This window comes from Diplodia corticola (genome assembly GCF_001883845.1).
Source record: "Diplodia corticola strain CBS 112549 chromosome Unknown scaffold30, whole genome shotgun sequence".
NCBI lineage: Eukaryota > Fungi > Ascomycota > Dothideomycetes > Botryosphaeriales > Botryosphaeriaceae > Diplodia > Diplodia corticola.
Window position 1 is genome coordinate 182,524 of NW_017971509.1, and position 19,005 is coordinate 201,528.

Here is a 19,005-nt window from a genome sequence, read left to right on the forward strand (position 1 = left end):
CTACTAAGTCTACCGCTCGGGGTTACCGTTCTCGTGCGCATGATCCAAACAAGTTTCGTTTGGAGCTTGCTGAGAACCAATGGGCGTTTCTCTAATCACTTTTTTCCACATCCTTTCATTTCCCTGTGCCCTTATCCCTGTTAACCCACCTAGACACCCATGTTGATGCTTAGAAAATACATCTCGGCCAGTGGTCCAGATGCCTCGAATGTACCCACTCAGGAGAGAAGCAAAGACACTATCAATCAATAGTTTTCGAGAGACTCCTGAGTGATCCGCGTCCCGAGCCAGGTGTCGTTCAAAAAAGCAAGTATGGATATGCAAGGCACCGAGACGTTGCATCGTAGCAGGTCAGGATCATGCCTTCCCAGAAAAAACTCACGTGCAAGTCGCGTATCCAAAAAAAAAAAAAAAAACGTATTGAGACCTATGGAAGTTATGAGACCTGTATCTCCTCGTCCATCCTCTACCATTGCCATTCAACAATGTCACAAAAAGCACTTAACATGTACGAGCACGGTCAAATTTCACGTCTTTCTAGCTCTATACCAAGGAGCATTTCATCTATACTCCCCAGACTACCACGTTCCCGTCACCGCCGGCGCTAGCGAACTCGTTTCTTCTCGGACAGAACGCTACAGCGCTGACGACATCTCTCTTGGAGGTACCTTCAGACTCTCCGTGCCGAAGCCGATGCTGGACAGTGCCTGAAACAATGTCCCAAGCAAGAATACTGCCATCCTCACTCCCTGCGACGGCAACGGTGTCTTTGAGACCAAGAGTCGAGCGGATGCGGTACTCAGTGTTCACGTACTGGAGTGGCATGTAAATATGTGGGGGACAAACGGGAAGATCACGGCGTGACGGAGTTCCTACCTCAGGCGCCTTGTAAGACTGCAGCAACCTTCCGTTTGACCTGTCCATCAAACGTATCGTCGAGTCGAGCGTACTGGTCAGGATCGAGTCGGCATCCCTAGTAGGCGTGACAGACGTGACCGGATCTGTCTCGAATCAGCCAACCACCCAACAAACCACCGGCAACTCTCCCTTGTCCTCATACTCACGTCCAAGAACGTCGACGAACACTTGTCCCATCCGGATATCGTAGGTCCTAACCCTTCCGTCCACGCACCCGGCGAATATCTCATGCTCCCAGACGCAAATCGACGAGATGCTATCCTTGGCCTCCGATAGCGTCATGAGCGGCTTGTGCGACTGGCTCTTGAGATCCCACAGCTTGACCGTAGCATCGAAGCTCCCTACAAGCATAAACGCCCACGTTAGCCCACCACACACATTGCCGCATACGCCCACATCCCGCCAACAGGATCCTCCACATCCCACCCCACCTCCACACACACTCCTGCATCCCTCCGCTCCCCGCTCTCCTCACCCACAATTCCCTGCCTCCAACCAGCCCCAGAAAACAGAGCGAGCGAGCTACCACGGCAAAAAAAGAAAGGGAAGAAAAAAGGGCCTCGACTCACCACTAACCAACACATCCCCCCCGGCCGCAAACGCGACGGCATTGCACTTCCCCGCATGCCCGCTGAACCGGCGCAGCGTCGCCGCCGTCGCCACGTCCCACAAAAAGACGTGCTTGTCGCCGCCGACGCTGGCGAAGCGCGCGTTGTCGTCCGCCACGGCGAGGTCCAGCACCTCGTAGCCGTGCCCGTCGTACTCTTGCACCAGCAGGCCGCCGCCACGCCCCGGGTTGAACAGCCGGACCGTGCGGTCGGAGCTGCCGGTGAGGATCTGTTGTCGTTGCGCCTTCGCGTCAGGTTTTTGTTTTTGTTCTGTTTCTTTTCGTCTTCGGTGGCTGGGAGGGAAAGGGGAGGGGGAGGAGACAGCGCTTCGTTTGCGACTTTTGCGCGCGTTTGTGTAGGTGGGCGTGGACGGACGTACGTATTGGCCAATGCCGGCGCTGTAGGTCACGGCATGGACGGGTCCTGCTGCGGGGTTAGAGCTTATATCCAGTCAGATTTTGGGGCAAAAGACCGAAAAGGGCAGGGCAGAGAGTTACCATTGTGGCCGGAGAGCTTGGCGATCTGCCGGGTTGGGAATTGCGCCGTCATGACATGTCGCAGGTACTGTAGTTGCGGAGGGTCGGTGGTGTCGGAGTTGCTGGCAGGAGCTTGGATGCACTTGCGCACGGCCTTGGCAAAACACGGTATCCACATCGCTCACATTATTACGCACGCTTTGGGCTCAAGGTCAACACGAAAGTTCATTAATCTACAATGGGGAGGGAGAAGTGGAAGATGCAAAATTAGCTGATGCTTCCCCAGATTTTATGCGTCTCTCCCAGCTTGAAAACTCCCAACTACGCAACGGTTCCCGCGCCAAAACGGAATCCCCTCCCGCCGCCGCGCTGCATAATAAATAGGTTCAGCCGCTGAGTCGCAAAGCCTCAAGCCAACCTTGCACTGAAGCTTGCTAAGCGCCATTACAAACGTACTGAAGACTGCAAATGAGAGGTATCAGAAGAAAGGAAAAACCGGGTGCATAGTGCGAAAGTGGCCTAACGACGGCCGTGAGAGCGGGTGACGCTGCCTTGCAGTGTCTCGACCTCTGCCTCGAGCTGCTTGATGACGGCGTGGCTCTGCTCCAAGTCCTTGTTGAGGCGGTCGCGCTCGGAGATGAGCTTCTGCTCCCATTGGCGGAAACGCTGCTCCTCCACCTTGACTTGCTCCGTAAAACGCTTGCGGAGTGCCTCTTCCTCCTCCTTGAACTTGGGGTTGTCCAGCTTCCTGGGCCGAGCCTCGCCAAACTTCCGCGTCTCCATCTGCTGTGCCCTGTAGGCTTCGTAGTGGTTTTCCTCGGTCGTGTGGATCAAGTCCAACATGTGGGTGCGGATCAGGATGGCGCGGAGCTTCTTGAAGTCGCAGTGCTCCTCGTTCTCGACCTCAGCAACACCCCAGGCGTATTGGCGACCCTTGACAGTACGGCCGTCGGTGGTCTGGACGTCCTTCTCGGAGCCGATGACGGAGAAGGGCATAGCAGCAATCAGGCTGCGGGCGTGCTGAAGGCCAGCCTCGTCGTCCTCCTCGAGCGGGGGTTGGTAGATCTTGATGCCCTGGGCCTCGATGACCGAGCGGATCTGTTGTCTCCAATTAGCAACAAGGTATATACAAAAATCAACGGGGAAGCCGTACCTTAGCCTTGAACTTGGTCAGATCGGCGGGGCTGAGGGTGTCGGCCTTGGCGACAACGGGGATGAGGTTGACGCGAGTGCAGAGACGCTTCATGACCTCAATGTCCAGAGGCTTCAGGGTGTGGCCGGTAGGGCGGATGAAGTACAGGCAGGAGTGGACACGGAGGTCGATCTTCTCGGTACGCTTGGGCTGTTGCTCCTGGAGCATGTACGACTCGTGCTGGTCGTCGAGGAACTCGATGATGGGCTGCCACGAGTCGCGGTTGTTGACATAGTCACCGAAGCCGGGTGTGTCGATAACCGTCAGACGGACTGTGGAACATATCAGCGGATGCGCGCATTTAATCGACGAGGGGTCCCCTATACTGACCCTTGAAGAACTTCTCCTCAAGCTCAGCCTTGGTGATTTCGATCTCAACCGTCTTGTCGACCTGCTTCTGGTGGCGACGCTTGTGATCGGCATAGTTCTTAATCGTGGTGGAGAAGAGGGTGTTGATAAAGGTCGTCTTTCCCAAACCGGACTCGCCAGCAACCTATCACGCCACGTCAATCCCCGATCATACTGCAGGCTTGCGATGGAGGTGTACCATAATAGTGAAGGCGGCACCGCGCTTGGCAACGATCTTGTGTCTATGATGGTGTTAGGACGCGCGACCGCGGCAGCAAGGAGAAGCAGTCAGCTATTTACCGTTGGTTAGGAAGCTAGGGACGGGTAAGCAAACGTTCGGCGCATATGGATCGGGAGATCAACTCACATTGGCAATGCCAATCGGGGACGCAGATTCCGCCATTTTTAGGTGGTGAGGCGCGTTGCCTTGTGCTGTGGTGGTAGGAAAGTATGGAGCTGGAGCGAGCGTGAGCGGGTGCGCGAACTAGCCCCTGAAGTAGATGGAGCTCACAATGTGGTGACCGAGACCAAGCTGGGCGCGGACGTTGGTGGAGCGAGCGGAAGAAGTTGAAGGAAGGGCGGGCGTCAATGGGGCGTCAGGCGCTGGAAGGCAGTGGAGAGCGGTGGTGGGAGCCCCTAAGTCGAGGTTCCCCTTCGGCGAGCGAGAGACCCTGGGGGAAAGCGCGTTTGGCCACGCTAGCACGCGCGCTCGGGCCGCTAATGCCTGTGCGCCAAGTCCTTTGGGAGCTGCGACACCAAAAAGTTTCCCGCCCGCAATCGATAAGTCCATGCCGCCATGAAGACCGATTTCAGGGTGAGTTCTGCCGTCGCATGCCTCGCCGTTGCTCCTGCTGACCTGCGTCCAGTTCTCGAACTTGTTGGGCACTGTTTACAGCCGCGGAAACCTTCTCTTCACTCCGGATGGCACCTGTCTGCTGTCGCCCGTGGGCAACCGCGTCTCTGTCTTCGACCTGGTCAAGTGCGAACTCTCCTCCGACTCACACCGCATTGGTGGCGCAGGATCTGACACTTTCACAGCAACAAATCACATACCCTTCCTTTCGCACACCGTCGGAACATTGCCCGCATCGCACTAAACCCACGCGGTAACCTGCTGCTCACCGTCGACGAGGATGGCCGCGCCATTCTCACGAACGTACCCCGTCGCATCGCGCTCTACCACTTCTCGTTCCGGTCGCCTGTTTCGTCCATAGTGTTCGCGCCGGATGGGCGCCAATTTGCTGCCGCAATTGGCCGCCAGGTCGAAGTGTGGCATACGCCCTCGACCCCGGATGCCGGCGCGGACGGTGAGCTGGAATTCGCGCCGTTCGTACGTCATAGGGTGTATACCGGACATTACGACACTGTCGAAAGCATAGAGTGGTCTGGCGACTCGAGATTTTTCCTTACCGCATCGAAAGACCTTACGGCAAGAATATGGAGCTTGGACCCAGAGGACGGCTTCGTACCCACCACTCTGTCTGGACACAGGCAGGCTGTTGTAGGGGCATGGTTTTCCAAAAATCAGGAATTAGTGGGTACCGCTGGGGTATGCAGGATCGGGACGACTCGTGCTGATTGAACTGCAGATGTATACAGTCAGCAAGGACGGCGCGCTTTTCGAATGGCAGTACCTTCCTAAGCCCGCCCTAGATGATGATGAGGAGGAGGAGGATACGGAGCGCTGGAGAATAGCTGAGAAGCATTATTTCATGCAGAACAACGCGCACGTCACATGCGCCGCGTTTCACGCAGAAAGCAATCTCCTGGTCGTCGGCTTCTCAAATGGTGTATTTGGGATTCACGAGCTGCCCGAGTTCTCAACGATCCAAAACCTCAGGTTCGACTTCTGGACACTTTTTGCATTTCATTGCTGACTTCAGCAGCATCTCACAAAACGACATTGACTTCGTCACGATCAACAAGACTGGCGAATGGCTTGCATTCGGCGCATCCAAGCTAGGCCAGTTGCTCGTCTGGGAATGGCAATCTGAATCCTACATTCTCAAGCAACAAGGCCACTTCGACTCAATGAACTCGATCATTTACTCGCCGGATGGCCAGAGGATCATCACCTGCGCTGACGATGGCAAGATCAAGGTCTGGGACGTTGCCTCTGGATTTTGCATTGTTACCTTCACTGAGCACACCAGCGGCGTGACTGCTTGCGAATTCGCAAAGCGTGGCAACGTCCTTTTCACGGCTTCTCTCGATGGATCTGTGCGAGCGTGGGACTTGATCCGCTACCGGAATTTCCGCACTTTTACGGCGCCGAAACGTCTTTCCTTCTCCTCTATCGCTGTTGATCCCAGCGGCGAGGTCATCTGCGCTGGCTCGCGGGACGACCCGGATATCCATATTTGGTCTGTCCAAACCGGGCAGCTGCTCGATACACTCTCCGGACACGAAGCGCCCGTGTCGTGTCTTGCCTTCGCGCCGAACGGTGGTAATATTGTTAGTGGCAGCTGGGATCACAGCGTCCGTATTTGGGATATCTTCGCACGGACCCAGACAAGCGAACCTCTTCAGTTGCAGTCCGACGTCCTCAGCCTAGCGTTCCGTCCAGACTCAAAGCAGGTTGCGGTGGCAACTCTCGATGGTCAGCTGTCCTTCTGGTCGGTGTCGGATGCAACCCAGGTCGGCGGATTGGATGGACGTCGTGATGTGTCCGGCGGCCGCAAGATGACGGACCGACGGACCGCGGCAAACGTAGCCGGCACCAAAGCTTTCCAGACCATCACCTATAGCGCAGATGGCACGTGCGTCCTCGCCGGGGGCAACAGCAAGTACATTTGTTTGTACGACGTGCAGTCTGGCGTTTTGCTGAAGAAATACACCGTCAGCGTGAACCTATCGTTGGACGGCACGCAGGAGTTCCTCAACAGCAAGCTTCTAACCGAGGGTGGGCCTCGAGGACTCATCGACGAGACTGGTGATGCTTCCGACCTGGAGGACCGTCTTGCCGGGGACAAGACACTGCCTGGCGCGCAGCGCGGAGGCGACATGAGCTCACGGCGCACTCGTCCGGAGGTGCGTGTTCCTGCGGTCGCCTTCGCGCCCACGGGCCGTGCATTCTGTGCCGCAAGCACGGAAGGTCTGCTGATTTACAGCCTGGACAACTCGGTGCAGTTCGATCCCTTCGACCTCGACGTGACGGTGACGCCGGATTCGACGCTGGCGGCGCTGAAGGAAGGCCAGTACCTGCGCGCTCTAGCCATGGCTTTCCGTCTGAACGAGCGCGGCCTCATCGCCCGGGTCTACTACGCCACTCCCCTCCAGGACGTGGCGCTCGTCGTGCGGGACCTGCCTCAGGTCTACCTCGCTCGCCTCTTGCGTTTTGTCGCGGCCCAGGCGGACGAGAGCCCGCATCTCGAGTTCAATCTTCGCTGGATCGAGGCGCTGCTAACCAGCCACGGCCGGGTGCTCAAGGACAGGCAAGGCGAGTTCGCACCGGAGCTCCGTGCGGTGCAGAAGGTCGTTGCGAAGGTGCAGCGGGAGGTCGCACGGCTTGCGGAGGACAATGTGTACGCGATTGACTTCTTGCTCGCCCAGCCGGTCGGCAAGCAGGGTGGTGCACTGGGGGCTGACGATGTTCTGGGCCTTGTCGAGGAGGGCGAAGACATGGAGATTGAGGAGGGCGAGGGAAGCGACAGTGAGGGCGGTGAGTGGATGGGACTCGATTAAATCCTTTAGATCCTTGCTCTCCACTTTTTCGTTCTACGGGTTTCTTGTTAATTTAGGGGGGGCCGAGAGGGATTAGAGAAAAAAAGGAGTTTGTGCTTTTTGTTGGACGACGCACGGGTAATCATGCATGTTGGATGTTGTCATAGCTTCTTTTCAAGAATACGGACTCTGCTCGACACGAAGATATCATAGTGTAAGATGTGGCGTTCAGTGGGGAACGGGGGGGTATCAGCAGCCGATGGCATCCACAGGTCTCCAATTCGAAGGGTCTCGAAATAGATGCGTGTTTCCGTCATTCACACATTGTAATGGACGCAGTAGGTTTTGTGCACACGACTTGTCTCTCACTGTTGGAAAGTATCTACAGAAGTGTAACCTGCTTCCGCCGAGACCAGCCTCGACTATCTCCCAGCAAAACTATTCACAAGAGAAGAAGAAACTTCAGCCACCATCACAGCAGCCCAGGAATCAACGACACGCAGCAACGACCAAATCGAGGGCACGACAAGCCTCTCTCCCGTCTAGCACGAGAGCACCGTCGGGCCGGGAATGGCATACGACGTCGGGGTAGGGTAGTACAGTTGGAAGACAATACCGGGGTCATCAGTCTTGTACGCGCCGGGGAACTCGACGCCGGTGGGGACCTCGGAGGCGCTGCCGCCGGTGACGTTGATCTGGGCGCACTCCATGTACAGCTGGGCGCCGGGGTAGGTGCTGGCGCCGTGCAGGGCGATGATCTCGACGCGCAGCAGGTAGTTGCCGTCGGGGATGCAGGTCGGCATCGTGAACGAGACCTTGCCGGCGTTGTCGATGAGCTTGTCGACCGCCCACGTGCCCGACGCGCCGTCCAGGCCGTCGGCGTAGATCTTGAACCACGAGAGGCCGGTGACGTCCTCGGTGGTTGCGTCGGGGACCTTGGCCAGGTAGGCCATGACGGGGCCCTTGTGCGAGGCGCTGATCGGGTCGTCGCCGTCCGAGGAGTCGGCGCCGGAGAGCGTGTGGTGGAATTCGGCAGTTACGGAGGCGCCGGCGGGGATCTGGAGGGGGGAATTGAGTCAGCGGAATGCAAGTCATGGTGTGTCAAGCAGATGCAGGTGTGGGCTTGGCGGTTGTGGCGCGGGAAGATGGGCTGCTTGAATTGCCTGATGGGGAATTCCGCTGCGTGTTTCATGTTGTTTTCCTTTTGGTTCTCCTTTTCTGGTCTACGCCGCTTTGAAGGATGAGGACCCTTGGTATGGCTTGGCTACACTCAAGGTGGTGCTTGGCCACGGGGTGACCCTAACCTCGCTTGCGGTTCGTGTCTTGGGGTGGAAGGGATCGGCGTTTGAGATTGTAGGGCGAGGGAAAGGAGCCATATATTGCTCCAGAGGTGAAGAAGTGGTACATGAATTGGTACATACGTCAATGACAGCAGTCGGCAGCGGCGTGTTCAAGGGGTTGACACCGCCGTTGCAGATAACATCATCAGAGGTGACGTCGGTGATAGGGCTGATGGCAGTTGAGGTTAGCAGATGCTCGGCACTTGTGGTTCTACCGCATGCAGAACGAATACGAGTGGATTGGAGGGACGCACCCGTCATAGTTGGGCACGCGAATGCCGGTCGTGTGGCCCTGGGAAACGCCGTTGACATAGAGCTCCTGGAAGATGGTGTGGGCGGAAGCAGCCGCGACCAGCGCACAAGTCGAAAGAATGGACCTCATGGTGCAGTGCAGGAAGAAGGAAGGTCACGGCACGGCCGATCTACGATTGAGAGAGAGAACGGGCAGTGCTTTAGGACCAGGAGGCATCGCATATTTATTTGGATAATGAGGACAGACGGAATGTCTCTGCGCTTCCGCCGGCCACGCGCTCCGTGGGTCCTGCAGCGCAATCGGAAACGGAACGAAACGACCTGGGGCACCTGCACGCATGACATTGGCTGGCCAGGGGCGGCGCCTCACACGCGGGCAGCGACACCAGCATCATCTGGGTAAATGAAAGCTATAGAAGGTCCAATATAGCACCGAAAAAGGCGGATACGCTGGCCGTGCGGAGAGGAAGAAGAAAGGTTGGCTCGATATCGATGGGGCAGGCGCCCAAAGCAGCCGGCCTGGGAGCAGGCCACGCGAGGCGAGGCCGAAGAGGAGCACGAGAGACGAGCGGGGAGTCGCAACGGCGGTCCGGGCTATCGCGTGTATAAGCGTTCTGGCGCGTCAGGCATTGGCTGGCGTGCAAGGCGGAGTGTCGCAGCCCCGGGTACGCCTCCCGCTGCGGGCGAGTGGAGGCAGACAAGCGAGCGCTGCGCCGCGGCAGAGGCTTGTCTCCAAATCCCCGGGCTGTAGTTGGCGGAAGAAGGCGGGCGTGGGAACCAAATAACAGGAGCAGCGGTTGTTGTAGGCGAGCCAGAGACAAAGTTCCGGCGCCAGGGCGGCTGCTGCGGTTTTAGGCAGCCTAACCGACCTCCCCCAGCTGTCCTTCCCTCTTGGCAGCAATCAACATCAATCAAACGCCCGCCGCCTGGCATCAAGCGCCCTGTGTTCTGGCCCGCTGACTCGCCGCCCCCGCTGTCCGTTGCGCCTCCACCATGTGTCGAAACACGCCGCCACTCGCGAGCCACGGGCCTTGCTGCCGCCCGCATGCGCGACCAACAGGAGCCCGCCCGTCCAGGCTGACGGTCAAGTCCACCAGGGTGCCTGAGCAATCTGCCTGTGCGCGCTGGCCGAGGACCTGAGAAATGGATATAAGCCCATTGGCTGCCGCCGCCTGGATACTTGCTCACCACCAGGCACCTTCCGCTTCACTCTTTCTCCAGTCTCTCGTTTCCCTTGGCGCCAGGTCGCCAGCTTCACCATGAAGTTCAACTCCTTCACCAGGGCTGTGCCCATTCTTTCGTCTCTCTGTACGCCTTCCACTTCTCCTGTCAGTCCGAGTGCACGGCGATGCTAACATGACGCAGTTTTCCCCATTGCATCCGCCCAGACCGGTGCTTACTACACCGATGCAGACACCGGCATCAAGTTCTGGGAGTACACGGTGCCGACTGCCCAGACCACTGGTGGCTTCCAGTTCGGTATGGCTCTGCCCGGCGAGGCGGGTACCAGCGACGCCGAATACATCGGCCACATGGTCGGTGCCCTCCAAGATGGCGCGGGCTGGTCCGGTATCTCTCACGGCGGCAGCATGACTTCTGCCCTGCTCCTCCTTGCCTGGGCCGATGGCGACAACGTCCTGACTTCGTTCCGTTTCGCCAGCGGCTACACCACTCCCGAGATCTACGCCGGCAATGCAACCGTCTCGGAGATTTCCCACAAGGTCAACGAGACCCACTGGGAGCTCATCTACCGCTGCCAATGGTGCTTTGCCTGGGACCACAACGGTGCCACTGGCTCGCAGCTCCCCACCGGCCAGGTCGAGGTGATTGGCTGGGTCCAGGCCAACGACTCTCCCAGCCCCGTCGATGACTCCACTGGTACCATTGTTCAGCACGACAACGGCATGGGTCAGTATGGCCACATTGTTGCCAGCGCTAGGAACACCGCCTACTCCACCTGGGCTTCTTCGGCTACCACCGTGCCTACCACCACTGCCGCTCCTAACGGCACCGCCACCGCCACCTCTGCTCCTGTTGCCAGTTGCACTGCTACCAATGTCCCCACCGATACCTATGATTACATCATCGTCGGCGCCGGTGCTGGTGGCATCCCTCTTGCTGACAGGCTCAGTGAGTCTGGCAAGAGTGTGCTTCTGATCGAGAGGGGTCCTCCCTCCTCGGGCCGCTGGGTCGAGGGTGACATGCCCCACACCAACTGGAGGCCTGAGTGGCTCGATGGTACCAACTTGACCCGCTTCGACGTTCCTGGTCTCTGCAACGAGATCTGGCAAGACTCTGCCAACATCGCTTGCAACGACATTGACCAGATGGCCGGCTGCGTTCTTGGCGGTGGTACCGCTGTCAACGCTGCCCTTTGGTGGAAGGCCCCGGCTATTGACTGGGACTACAACTTCCCCACTGGCTGGAAATCGACGGATATGCAGTCTTCTGTTGAAAAGGTCTTCGGCGTCATTCCCGGCACCGACACTCCCTCCATGGATGGCGAGCGTTACTACCAGGAGGGCTTCAACGTTCTTCAGAACGCACTTGCGGCTTCCAACTGGAAGCAGGTCACTGCCAATGATTCTCCCGATCAGAAGAACAGGACCTTCTCCCATGCTCCCTTCATGTACGCCAATGGTGAGCGTGGAGGTCCTATGGCCACCTACCTCGTGAACGCCGCCGCCCGCGACAACTTCAAGCTCTGGATGAACACCTCTGTTCGCCGTGTCATCCGCACCGGTGGCCACGTCACTGGTGTCGAGGTCCAGTCCAACGGCGATGATGGCTACTGTGGTACCGTCAACGTTACTGCCAGCAGTGGCCGTGTCATTCTCTCGGCTGGTACCTTCGGCTCCGCCAAGATCCTGTTCCGCAGTGGCATTGGACCACAGGAGCAGCTCGCGGTTGTCAACGCTAGCAGTGTCGATGGCGACTCTATGATCGATGACAGCCAGTGGATCAACCTTCCCGTTGGCCACAACCTTGATGACCACACCAACACCGACGTCCAGGTTACTCACAACAACGTCACTTTCTACGACTTCTACGGCGCCTGGACCTCTCCTATCGAGGCCGACAAGGAGTCCTACCTGAATGAGCGTACTGGCGTCATGGCTACCTCTGCCCCCAACATCGGCCCTATCATCTGGGATGAGATCACCGGTAGCGATGGCATCGCTCGCCAACTCCAGTGGACTGCTCGCGTTGAGGGTGACACCAACAAGTCCATGACCATCTCCCAGTACCTGGGCCGTGGTTCCACTTCCCGTGGTGTGCTGTCCATCACCTCGGGCCTGTCCATACAAGTGTCCACTGCGCCATACCTGCGCACCGATGAGGACAAGGCGGCCGTCGTCCAAGGTATCAAGAATTTGATGTCGGCGCTCTCCAAGGACCCGAGCATCGTCTTCACCGTGCCTGCCGCCAATACTACCGTCGAAGAATACGTCGATAGCGTAAATCACCCCATGCTCCCCTTCTCCCCCCGCGCCTTGAGCCCCTTAAGGCTGACCTCGTCAATGCAGTTGCCTGTCACTCCCTCGAAGCGCCGCGCCAACCACTGGATTGGCTCCGCAAAGATGGGTACCGACAGCGGCCTGGTCGGCGGCACTTCCGTCGTCGACACCGACACACTCGTATACGGCACCGACAACCTCTACGTTGTCGACGCGTCCATCTTCCCAGGCATGGTCACGACCAACCCGTCCGCTCTCATCGTTGCCGTTGCCGAGAAGGCCGCCGAGAAGATCCTGGCCGCCGAGCCTGCTGAGGCAGTTCCGAAAGTGAGTTAAATGCTTCAGCTGGTGACGGTGTTCTGCGGCAGAGGTGAACGAGTTGTGCGCCGGAGGTGGATCGAGGAAGAGAAGGGGGGCCTTTGTTGATGACTGTTGTGATAACGACGCGAAGGCGTATGTTTCATTCTCCTTTGACCATGGTGTTACGCCCTGGGAGTTGTTCCCTGCGCTACTTGCTTGTTTTGTCCTTGGTGGAACTTTGATTCTGACACAAGTACGTGCTCTAGTACTACCAATGCGGCGGTCGCAACTGGACCGGCTCCAGGCACTGCGAAGAGGGCCTGACGTGCACGCACTACGAAGGTAATGCGGATTACATGCAGGTATGTCGTTCCACTTTACCCAGTCTTTCCTTCGATACATGACTGATTATGGCTATAGTGCATATAAGCTGCGTGTTGGTCGGAAAAGGGAGAGAGACGACTTTCACGTGCCCCTCCTGAACATAGCTTACCTTCTTTGTGGATACTTTTTGAATTAAAATTTTTGTTGATATTATGATGATATCTCTTGCCTGTTGCTTCTCTAAGAAGGTGTACTGTGCGCAGTTTATGGCATCTTTAAGAATCTGTCCAGTGTGCCTTCCATCCCGCCCTGCCACTTGTCAGTACGTATCTTACGGGACCCCTGTGCAAAATAGCCAGAATAGCAAGTCCCATAATGGGTTGCGGAAGGAATTGACTTCCAGCAATCCTTCTCTTGGGCGACTAAAGCAGATACCTACTCCGACGTAGACGGAGAGTTGACTGGTCTTCTTCTATGAGCAGTCTAAGCAGGTATTCGAATGTAGATGCGAGAGTTAAGAATCCAGACACGGGATTCCACCACCTACGCGGGATAGATCTAGACGGATTAATGCCTTCCGTAGCCCTCTGTGACATTGCAAACGTAGAGCGTCTCCAGGGAAATTGACATTTACTTCCGGGTAAAAAGGAACTGCATGTCGGTTTCGGTCCTTTCCGAAGCCACATGTGCATTATTAACCACCCAGAATCTCAAGTAGATTGCAACTGGCAATGGGGGCCTGGAACTGGACCTGGACCGAACGTCTAGATCCCATGACCGCTTTCCACCCCCCTCCCGCATGCATACATACAGTCGCATCGTCGATCAACGGTCGGTTCGTGCCGTTGGATGGACTGACGTAGATAGATACGAGGCAGGGCCGAGGTCTCGGCCCGCTGATCGGAAATCGCTCCGTAGTGGGGGGCACGCACTAAACTTTGGTGTGTGCTGCGCGCGGGTAGCTCCGTAGCGAGAGATGCAACAAGACGGCGAGAGCATGGTGTTGTGGCATTGATGCGGCGTCGTGAGACAAAAAGAGAGGAGTCCACCAGACTTCATGCGAAGGATTATTGACGTCCGAGAGATGCAGGTTTGTATATATATATAATAATAGAATCTAATTAATGCTATAGCAGGCCTCCTTAAACCCTCTAACGAATTGGAGATGAGATTGTAGAGATGAGATGGTGAGTGAATTGGAGTGGTGATTTGTTAATGCATTGTTTTGCTTAAACATGAGGCTGTTCTTATAATCCTCTGAGATGCCATGCATATTGGAATCGGAACTGAGAAAGCAGTAAAGCGACACTGACTTCGGTGAACAACTCCCTCCATTGCCGTATCCGACCGAGGGTTGGACACGTTGTGTTGGTGTTACCTACTACGCCGGTTGGAACGGTCGGGCGAGCATTGGGGGCCACGATACAACTCCCCCCCAGCTACATTATTGCTCCAGCCTACAGTACCAGGCAGCAGCACTACAAGACAAGTTGCGTCATAGCATCCAGAGTTGATCCACGTACCGTCTATATTTCAACGTTCGCCGTCCGTCCGTCCGTCCGTGCTCCGTGTCCCAGCACAGTACTACGACCACCACCACCCATCAACGCAAACAACAACAAAAAAAAAATGTCATCCCCCCCACCCCCTCCCCCAACACCAGAGCAAGTCCTCGCCGCCTGCGCCACCGCCCCGCTCCCCTCCATCCTCGCCCTCCTCGCCGCCTGCCCCTCGCCGCCAACAGACTACCAAATCGCCGCCGCGGCCGTCGAGCACGACCGCGCCGACATCATCACGCACCTGCTCTCCACCGGCTCGCCCATCCACTGCGTCTGCCGCCGGGACGTCGTGGACAAGCGCTCGATCCCGATCCTCGAAGCCCTTCTCGCAGCCGGGTGGGACATCAACTCCGACCTGGGCAGCTACCGCGGCTGCGCGCTCGCGGCGGCGATGCAAGGGCGCGCGCCGCCCGACTTCGTCGCGTGGCTGCTCGACGGCTGCGGCGCGGATCCAAACGGGCCGTACGGCGGCGTCGATCACCTCGGCCACCCGCTGCGGATGGCGGTGCAGTTCGCGCCCGAGGACGAGGGCGTGGGAGACGACGCGGCGGCGGCGGCGCCGCCGCCGCCGGGGGCCATGGGGCGCATGTTGTTGGAGCGCGGGGCGCGGGTGGACGAGTCGCGGGCGCTGCACGCGGCGGCGGAGCAGGGGCGGCTGGGGTGGGTGCGGTGCCTGGTGGAGGAGTGGGGCGCCGACGTCGACGCCGAGTGGTTCCCCGAGGACTGGGCGGGCTCGACCGAGGTGGGGCTGGGCATCGGGCGGCCGCTGCATTATGCGGCGCGCGAGGGGCACGCGGCCGTCGTGAGGTATCTGGTGGGCAAGGGCGCGGATGTGAGGCGCAGGGACACCAAGGGCCGCACGCCGAGGGAGGTGGCGGAGCATTTTGGCCATGGGGAAGCGGCTGCGTTTTTGAGGGCGCTGGAGGAGGATCAGGGCGGATCGTCAGAGGCCGAGTGAGTGAGTGACTGGGTTGTCGTTTACTTTCATCGTGAAGGGGACCCGGGGATTGTTATGCGGGTCGAAGTCTTGTAACGAATTCCATGCCTCTTCTCAGCTCTAGGCCACATTTGTGTGAAGCTGACGTTGTGGTTTGATTTGGCTTGGAGACAGTCTGAGTAGGCGGATGGGGTCAAAAGAAAGTTTACAGTTGACGTCCGGCTGTGCTGGGGAGAGAACGAGTGTCAATCCGCCGACTTCTAGATAGCGAAGAAAACACGGGACCAGAATGTCCCGGTGAACAAAAACAGCCACATGTGGCTGCTCCGGCCATCCGTCCGATATCTGTCTCGTCAAGAATGGCCGAGACGAAAAGAAATCGGGATAACAGTGGGCTTGCGATAGACAATCTAATCACCCAACTCTGTCGCGAAAGTACCCGAACAAGTGATAGCGGTGAAAGTCCCCTATACCACAGGGCGAACCCTTGTAGGAGGCCTTTGGCATCCAGAAGCGGGCAATTTGGCGAGTGGGAGGGTGCCGGCAGTGCACGTACCAATGCTACCCACGCGACGTGGTTATTTTCTGCCCTCCGTCCGTTATCCGGAGCTATTGAATGGACATTTGCGTTGTCATGTTCGTCATATGCAGGCCTTCGAGGAAAATGACTTCGACATTCGCGGACTCTCTACAGAGAACCGGAAGCTTTCTAGGCGAATATACTAACGAATCAGAGAGAGGCCCTTTGGAGACAGCAGTGACCTTTGCGAGAAACTACTCGCGTTGCATTAGGATGTCCCTCAGAACTCGGCATTTTCCGACAAGTACTTCGAGATGACGTGCAAAATGATTGCAGATAGGAACGAGGCAAGGATATTTCAAGATATATCCAAACTTATTGTTCACCGATGTTGTAAGTGATATTGCAATAATGGCTGGAAATGAAACCTTGGCCGCCTTCGATCTCCATGAACGGTTCGCTGAGGAAAGTTCGTATAGAAACATGATGATACTATTCCCCGGTTCAGTGGTACTTCGCACGGCTCAGCTACACCAGGTGATCCTCAAAGGGTCTGTAGACCCTGAAATGATAAGCACTGACGTTATTGAACCAAACTTTGCTGGCAATATATATATACTCGAGAATTTCCTGTACGCTAGCCGTGCTTCGCGAATGATCGAGGATTCAAAGATCTCCGTCATCCCTCAGCGTGACACAGTGCAGCATCGACCCCAAAATGGCTACCGCACATCCAACGGCCTACGGTGAGGGCGAACCGCCATCCTATGCCATCATCTTCCCCGAGCGCGATCCTGCACGCACCGACGTGATCAAAGCCGCCTGCCGCGCCCTCGACCACCGAGACCACTCGCCCTTCGGCAGCGCGGACGCACGCTCCATCCACCGTCTGCGCAACTGGCTCTGCTACATGCTCATGGTCGACTACGAAGTCGCCACAGCCTCCACCACCATTACGCTCTCCGCCACCGACGCCGCCCACTTCGACAACCTCTTCGCCATCCTCGAGGCATACAGCGCCATCACCAGTACCACCCAACCGCACCCCAACAAAAACGCCTCGTCCACCTCCACCACCACCGCCGCCAAAAACAACAACGCCGACAACGACCGCTCCGCCGCAGCCCTAGAGGCCCTCTACTGGCAGCACATCCACCTGCCCAGCCAGGCGCTCAACCTGCCGACGGCCGCCGTGGCGCTCTGCCTGCGCCGCTTCGCCGTCGCCAAGACGGCGCCGCTCAACACGTACGCCGGCTGCGGCGACGGGCACGCCGCGGTGCGCGCGCACGGCGCGCGCGCCTGGGCCGCCAAGCTGCTGACCGACCGCGCCGTCCTCGTCCCGCGCGTCGCGCCCAACCGCGCCGTCGAGCAGGGCTTGCTGCAGGCCATCGCGAGGCTGGGGGAGAAGTGGTTCGTGGGGCTTCGCGGGTTCGATTGCGTGGTCGCGGAGCGCTTGGAGTCGCGGCCGTCGGGGTGGGCGAGGTGGGGGGATGATTACGATGGTGGGTGGAGGCATGAGGTCGTTGGCGCGTTTGAGCTGACGGAGATGGGGAAGCGGTGGGAGGCGAGGTGCGCGGCGGCGGCGGAGGTGGCGGAGCAGCAACAACTACGGCAGCACTCGGGAGGTGGCGCCAGCTTGTGGGAAAGGGTGAGGCGGAACGTCGGAATGTTGGGCTGGACGGGCGCTTCCTCGTCGGGGCAACAACGACGGCAACGGCAACGGCAGCAGCCCCGGCCGTCGAGGAGCATGGGCCTCGCTGACGACGATACCGACTCGTTCTCCATCACGAAATCTCCCGAGGATTGGTCGGGCGAGTCCAAACGTCTTGATTGATCGATGCGCTGGCGGGCAGTGACTTGAGCCTGACGGCTGTACATCAAGACAACAGATGGTGTCAGGAATCATTGTCATCTGCTTAACACCACCCTGTTATCATTCACATGTTGGAGACTTCATGCATGTAAGCATCGGACGTAGCATAATGAAAGCAGTAGCAGTGTGTACGTTAATCTTCGCATTGTTTAACAGATGAAAACACAACAAAGTCGAAGTAAAGTATCCCCAATGCAGTGGTAATGGTCCATGAACGGTCTTGTCCTCGGTCTTGAGTCAGATGCGGTAGCTGGTTCATTTGATGTTGTAGTGGACTGCAAACAATTCGTCCTCGATGGCGCCGCCGCGATCGACGAGGATGTCGTGTCAACGCACGAGCTAGTGCAGAGGGAAGAGTACTGCGGCAGTGCGAAACTGGTGTTCGTGAAGGTCGACGTGAGCAAAGGGGCGGACGTCAAGGCTGCGATCGGGGAGGCCGTGGAGCGGTATGGATGGGTTGATATGTGAGTGATTATGGCCGCGTCGCGTCGCATGGGTATGCGGAGGAGGTGCTGATGGATAGACGTGGACAGTACGGTGAAAGATGCGAGGATTTGCCGCACAACCTGCACACACACCCAGGCCTACGGAACTCAGTTTCTACGACGTGAAAACCTTCAAACTGCGATCTAATTCTCCAGAATCTGCCTTAATCCGAGATATATACATGAATCTTCGTCATTCCTAGCTGCAGTGCCAACAAGAGATTCATACTTATCTTGTTAATGTACGTGGCCCGCATGGTCACGCGCACCATGGAGAGTGAAGGCTGGAGGCTATCTCGGCGGTTCCATGCTATTATCTAGCTCGGGGACAGCCCGCTCCCTTCCGGGAGAGCCGATCAAGCTACAAGTCGACGGAGGAGGAGGGTGTGTCGTTTCATTAACCGCCATGCGATAGAATGCGCCGGATTAAGCAGCTAGAAAAAAGAAGCAAGATTGTTGTTTTTCTTTCCCCATTATTACCTGGCTTGTGAGGTGCTACAAACTAACGGCCTGTCGTCTTACTTGCATCGAGTAAGAATGACGCAAGGAAGCAGCCGCCACCGGCGCTAGGTTAGCTACTGATGCTCTCACCACTCCCCTCCGCCTGTCGGTCGTATTGCCGCACGACTCAGGAAAAAGCAAAAAAAAAGCAAAACGACGCTTGTGGACCAAGATACTGCAGGTGCGTCGATCGCTGCGTGTGGCGCCAAGTGAGATCCTGCTGGAACCTTGTTTTAAGGAGCGGACACTTG

At 57.5% G+C, this 19,005-nt stretch overlaps 7 protein-coding genes across 7 annotated transcripts; 4 read left to right on the forward strand and 3 right to left on the reverse strand.

The window, feature by feature from the left end:
- Positions 1-564: 564 nt before the first annotated feature.
- On the reverse strand, positions 565-2,180 carry BKCO1_3000052 (nuclear mrna splicing protein; the record flags this gene model as incomplete). The annotated part of the gene is made up of 6 exons (XM_020273933.1): positions 565-813; positions 877-1,001; positions 1,065-1,259; positions 1,488-1,755; positions 1,906-1,949; positions 2,024-2,180. 6 exons carry the CDS (start codon positions 2,178-2,180, stop codon positions 565-567), a joined length of 1,038 nt encoding a protein of 345 aa, XP_020129691.1.
- Positions 2,181-2,521: 341 nt separating this feature from the next.
- On the reverse strand, positions 2,522-3,945 carry BKCO1_3000053 (cell division control protein 12; the record flags this gene model as incomplete). Its single annotated transcript, XM_020273934.1, has 6 exons — positions 2,522-3,100; positions 3,156-3,466; positions 3,525-3,687; positions 3,742-3,784; positions 3,843-3,856; positions 3,910-3,945. 6 exons carry the CDS (start codon positions 3,943-3,945, stop codon positions 2,522-2,524), a joined length of 1,146 nt encoding a protein of 381 aa, XP_020129690.1.
- A 393-nt stretch (positions 3,946-4,338) lies between these two features.
- BKCO1_3000054 (periodic tryptophan protein 2) lies at positions 4,339-7,226 on the forward strand (the record flags this gene model as incomplete). Its single annotated transcript, XM_020273935.1, has 5 exons — positions 4,339-4,356; positions 4,409-4,521; positions 4,581-5,076; positions 5,132-5,382; positions 5,429-7,226. 5 exons carry the CDS (start codon positions 4,339-4,341, stop codon positions 7,224-7,226), a joined length of 2,676 nt encoding a protein of 891 aa, XP_020129689.1.
- Positions 7,227-7,747: 521 nt separating this feature from the next.
- On the reverse strand, positions 7,748-8,927 carry BKCO1_3000055 (glycoside hydrolase family 61 protein; the record flags this gene model as incomplete). Its single annotated transcript, XM_020273936.1, has 3 exons — positions 7,748-8,263; positions 8,627-8,714; positions 8,800-8,927. 3 exons carry the CDS (start codon positions 8,925-8,927, stop codon positions 7,748-7,750), a joined length of 732 nt encoding a protein of 243 aa, XP_020129688.1.
- A 1,129-nt stretch (positions 8,928-10,056) lies between these two features.
- Positions 10,057-12,984, forward strand: BKCO1_3000056 (cellobiose dehydrogenase; the record flags this gene model as incomplete). The annotated part of the gene is made up of 5 exons (XM_020273937.1): positions 10,057-10,105; positions 10,163-12,255; positions 12,325-12,582; positions 12,822-12,917; positions 12,976-12,984. 5 exons carry the CDS (start codon positions 10,057-10,059, stop codon positions 12,982-12,984), a joined length of 2,505 nt encoding a protein of 834 aa, XP_020129687.1.
- Positions 12,985-14,508: 1,524 nt separating this feature from the next.
- BKCO1_3000057 (uncharacterized protein) lies at positions 14,509-15,396 on the forward strand (the record flags this gene model as incomplete). The annotated part of the gene is made up of 1 exon (XM_020273938.1): positions 14,509-15,396. One exon carries the CDS (start codon positions 14,509-14,511, stop codon positions 15,394-15,396), a length of 888 nt encoding a protein of 295 aa, XP_020129686.1.
- Positions 15,397-16,613: 1,217 nt separating this feature from the next.
- BKCO1_3000058 (uncharacterized protein) lies at positions 16,614-17,729 on the forward strand (the record flags this gene model as incomplete). The annotated part of the gene is made up of 1 exon (XM_020273939.1): positions 16,614-17,729. The coding sequence occupies one exon, from the start codon at positions 16,614-16,616 to the stop codon at positions 17,727-17,729; it is 1,116 nt and encodes a 371-aa protein (XP_020129685.1).
- Positions 17,730-19,005: the final 1,276 nt, after the last annotated feature.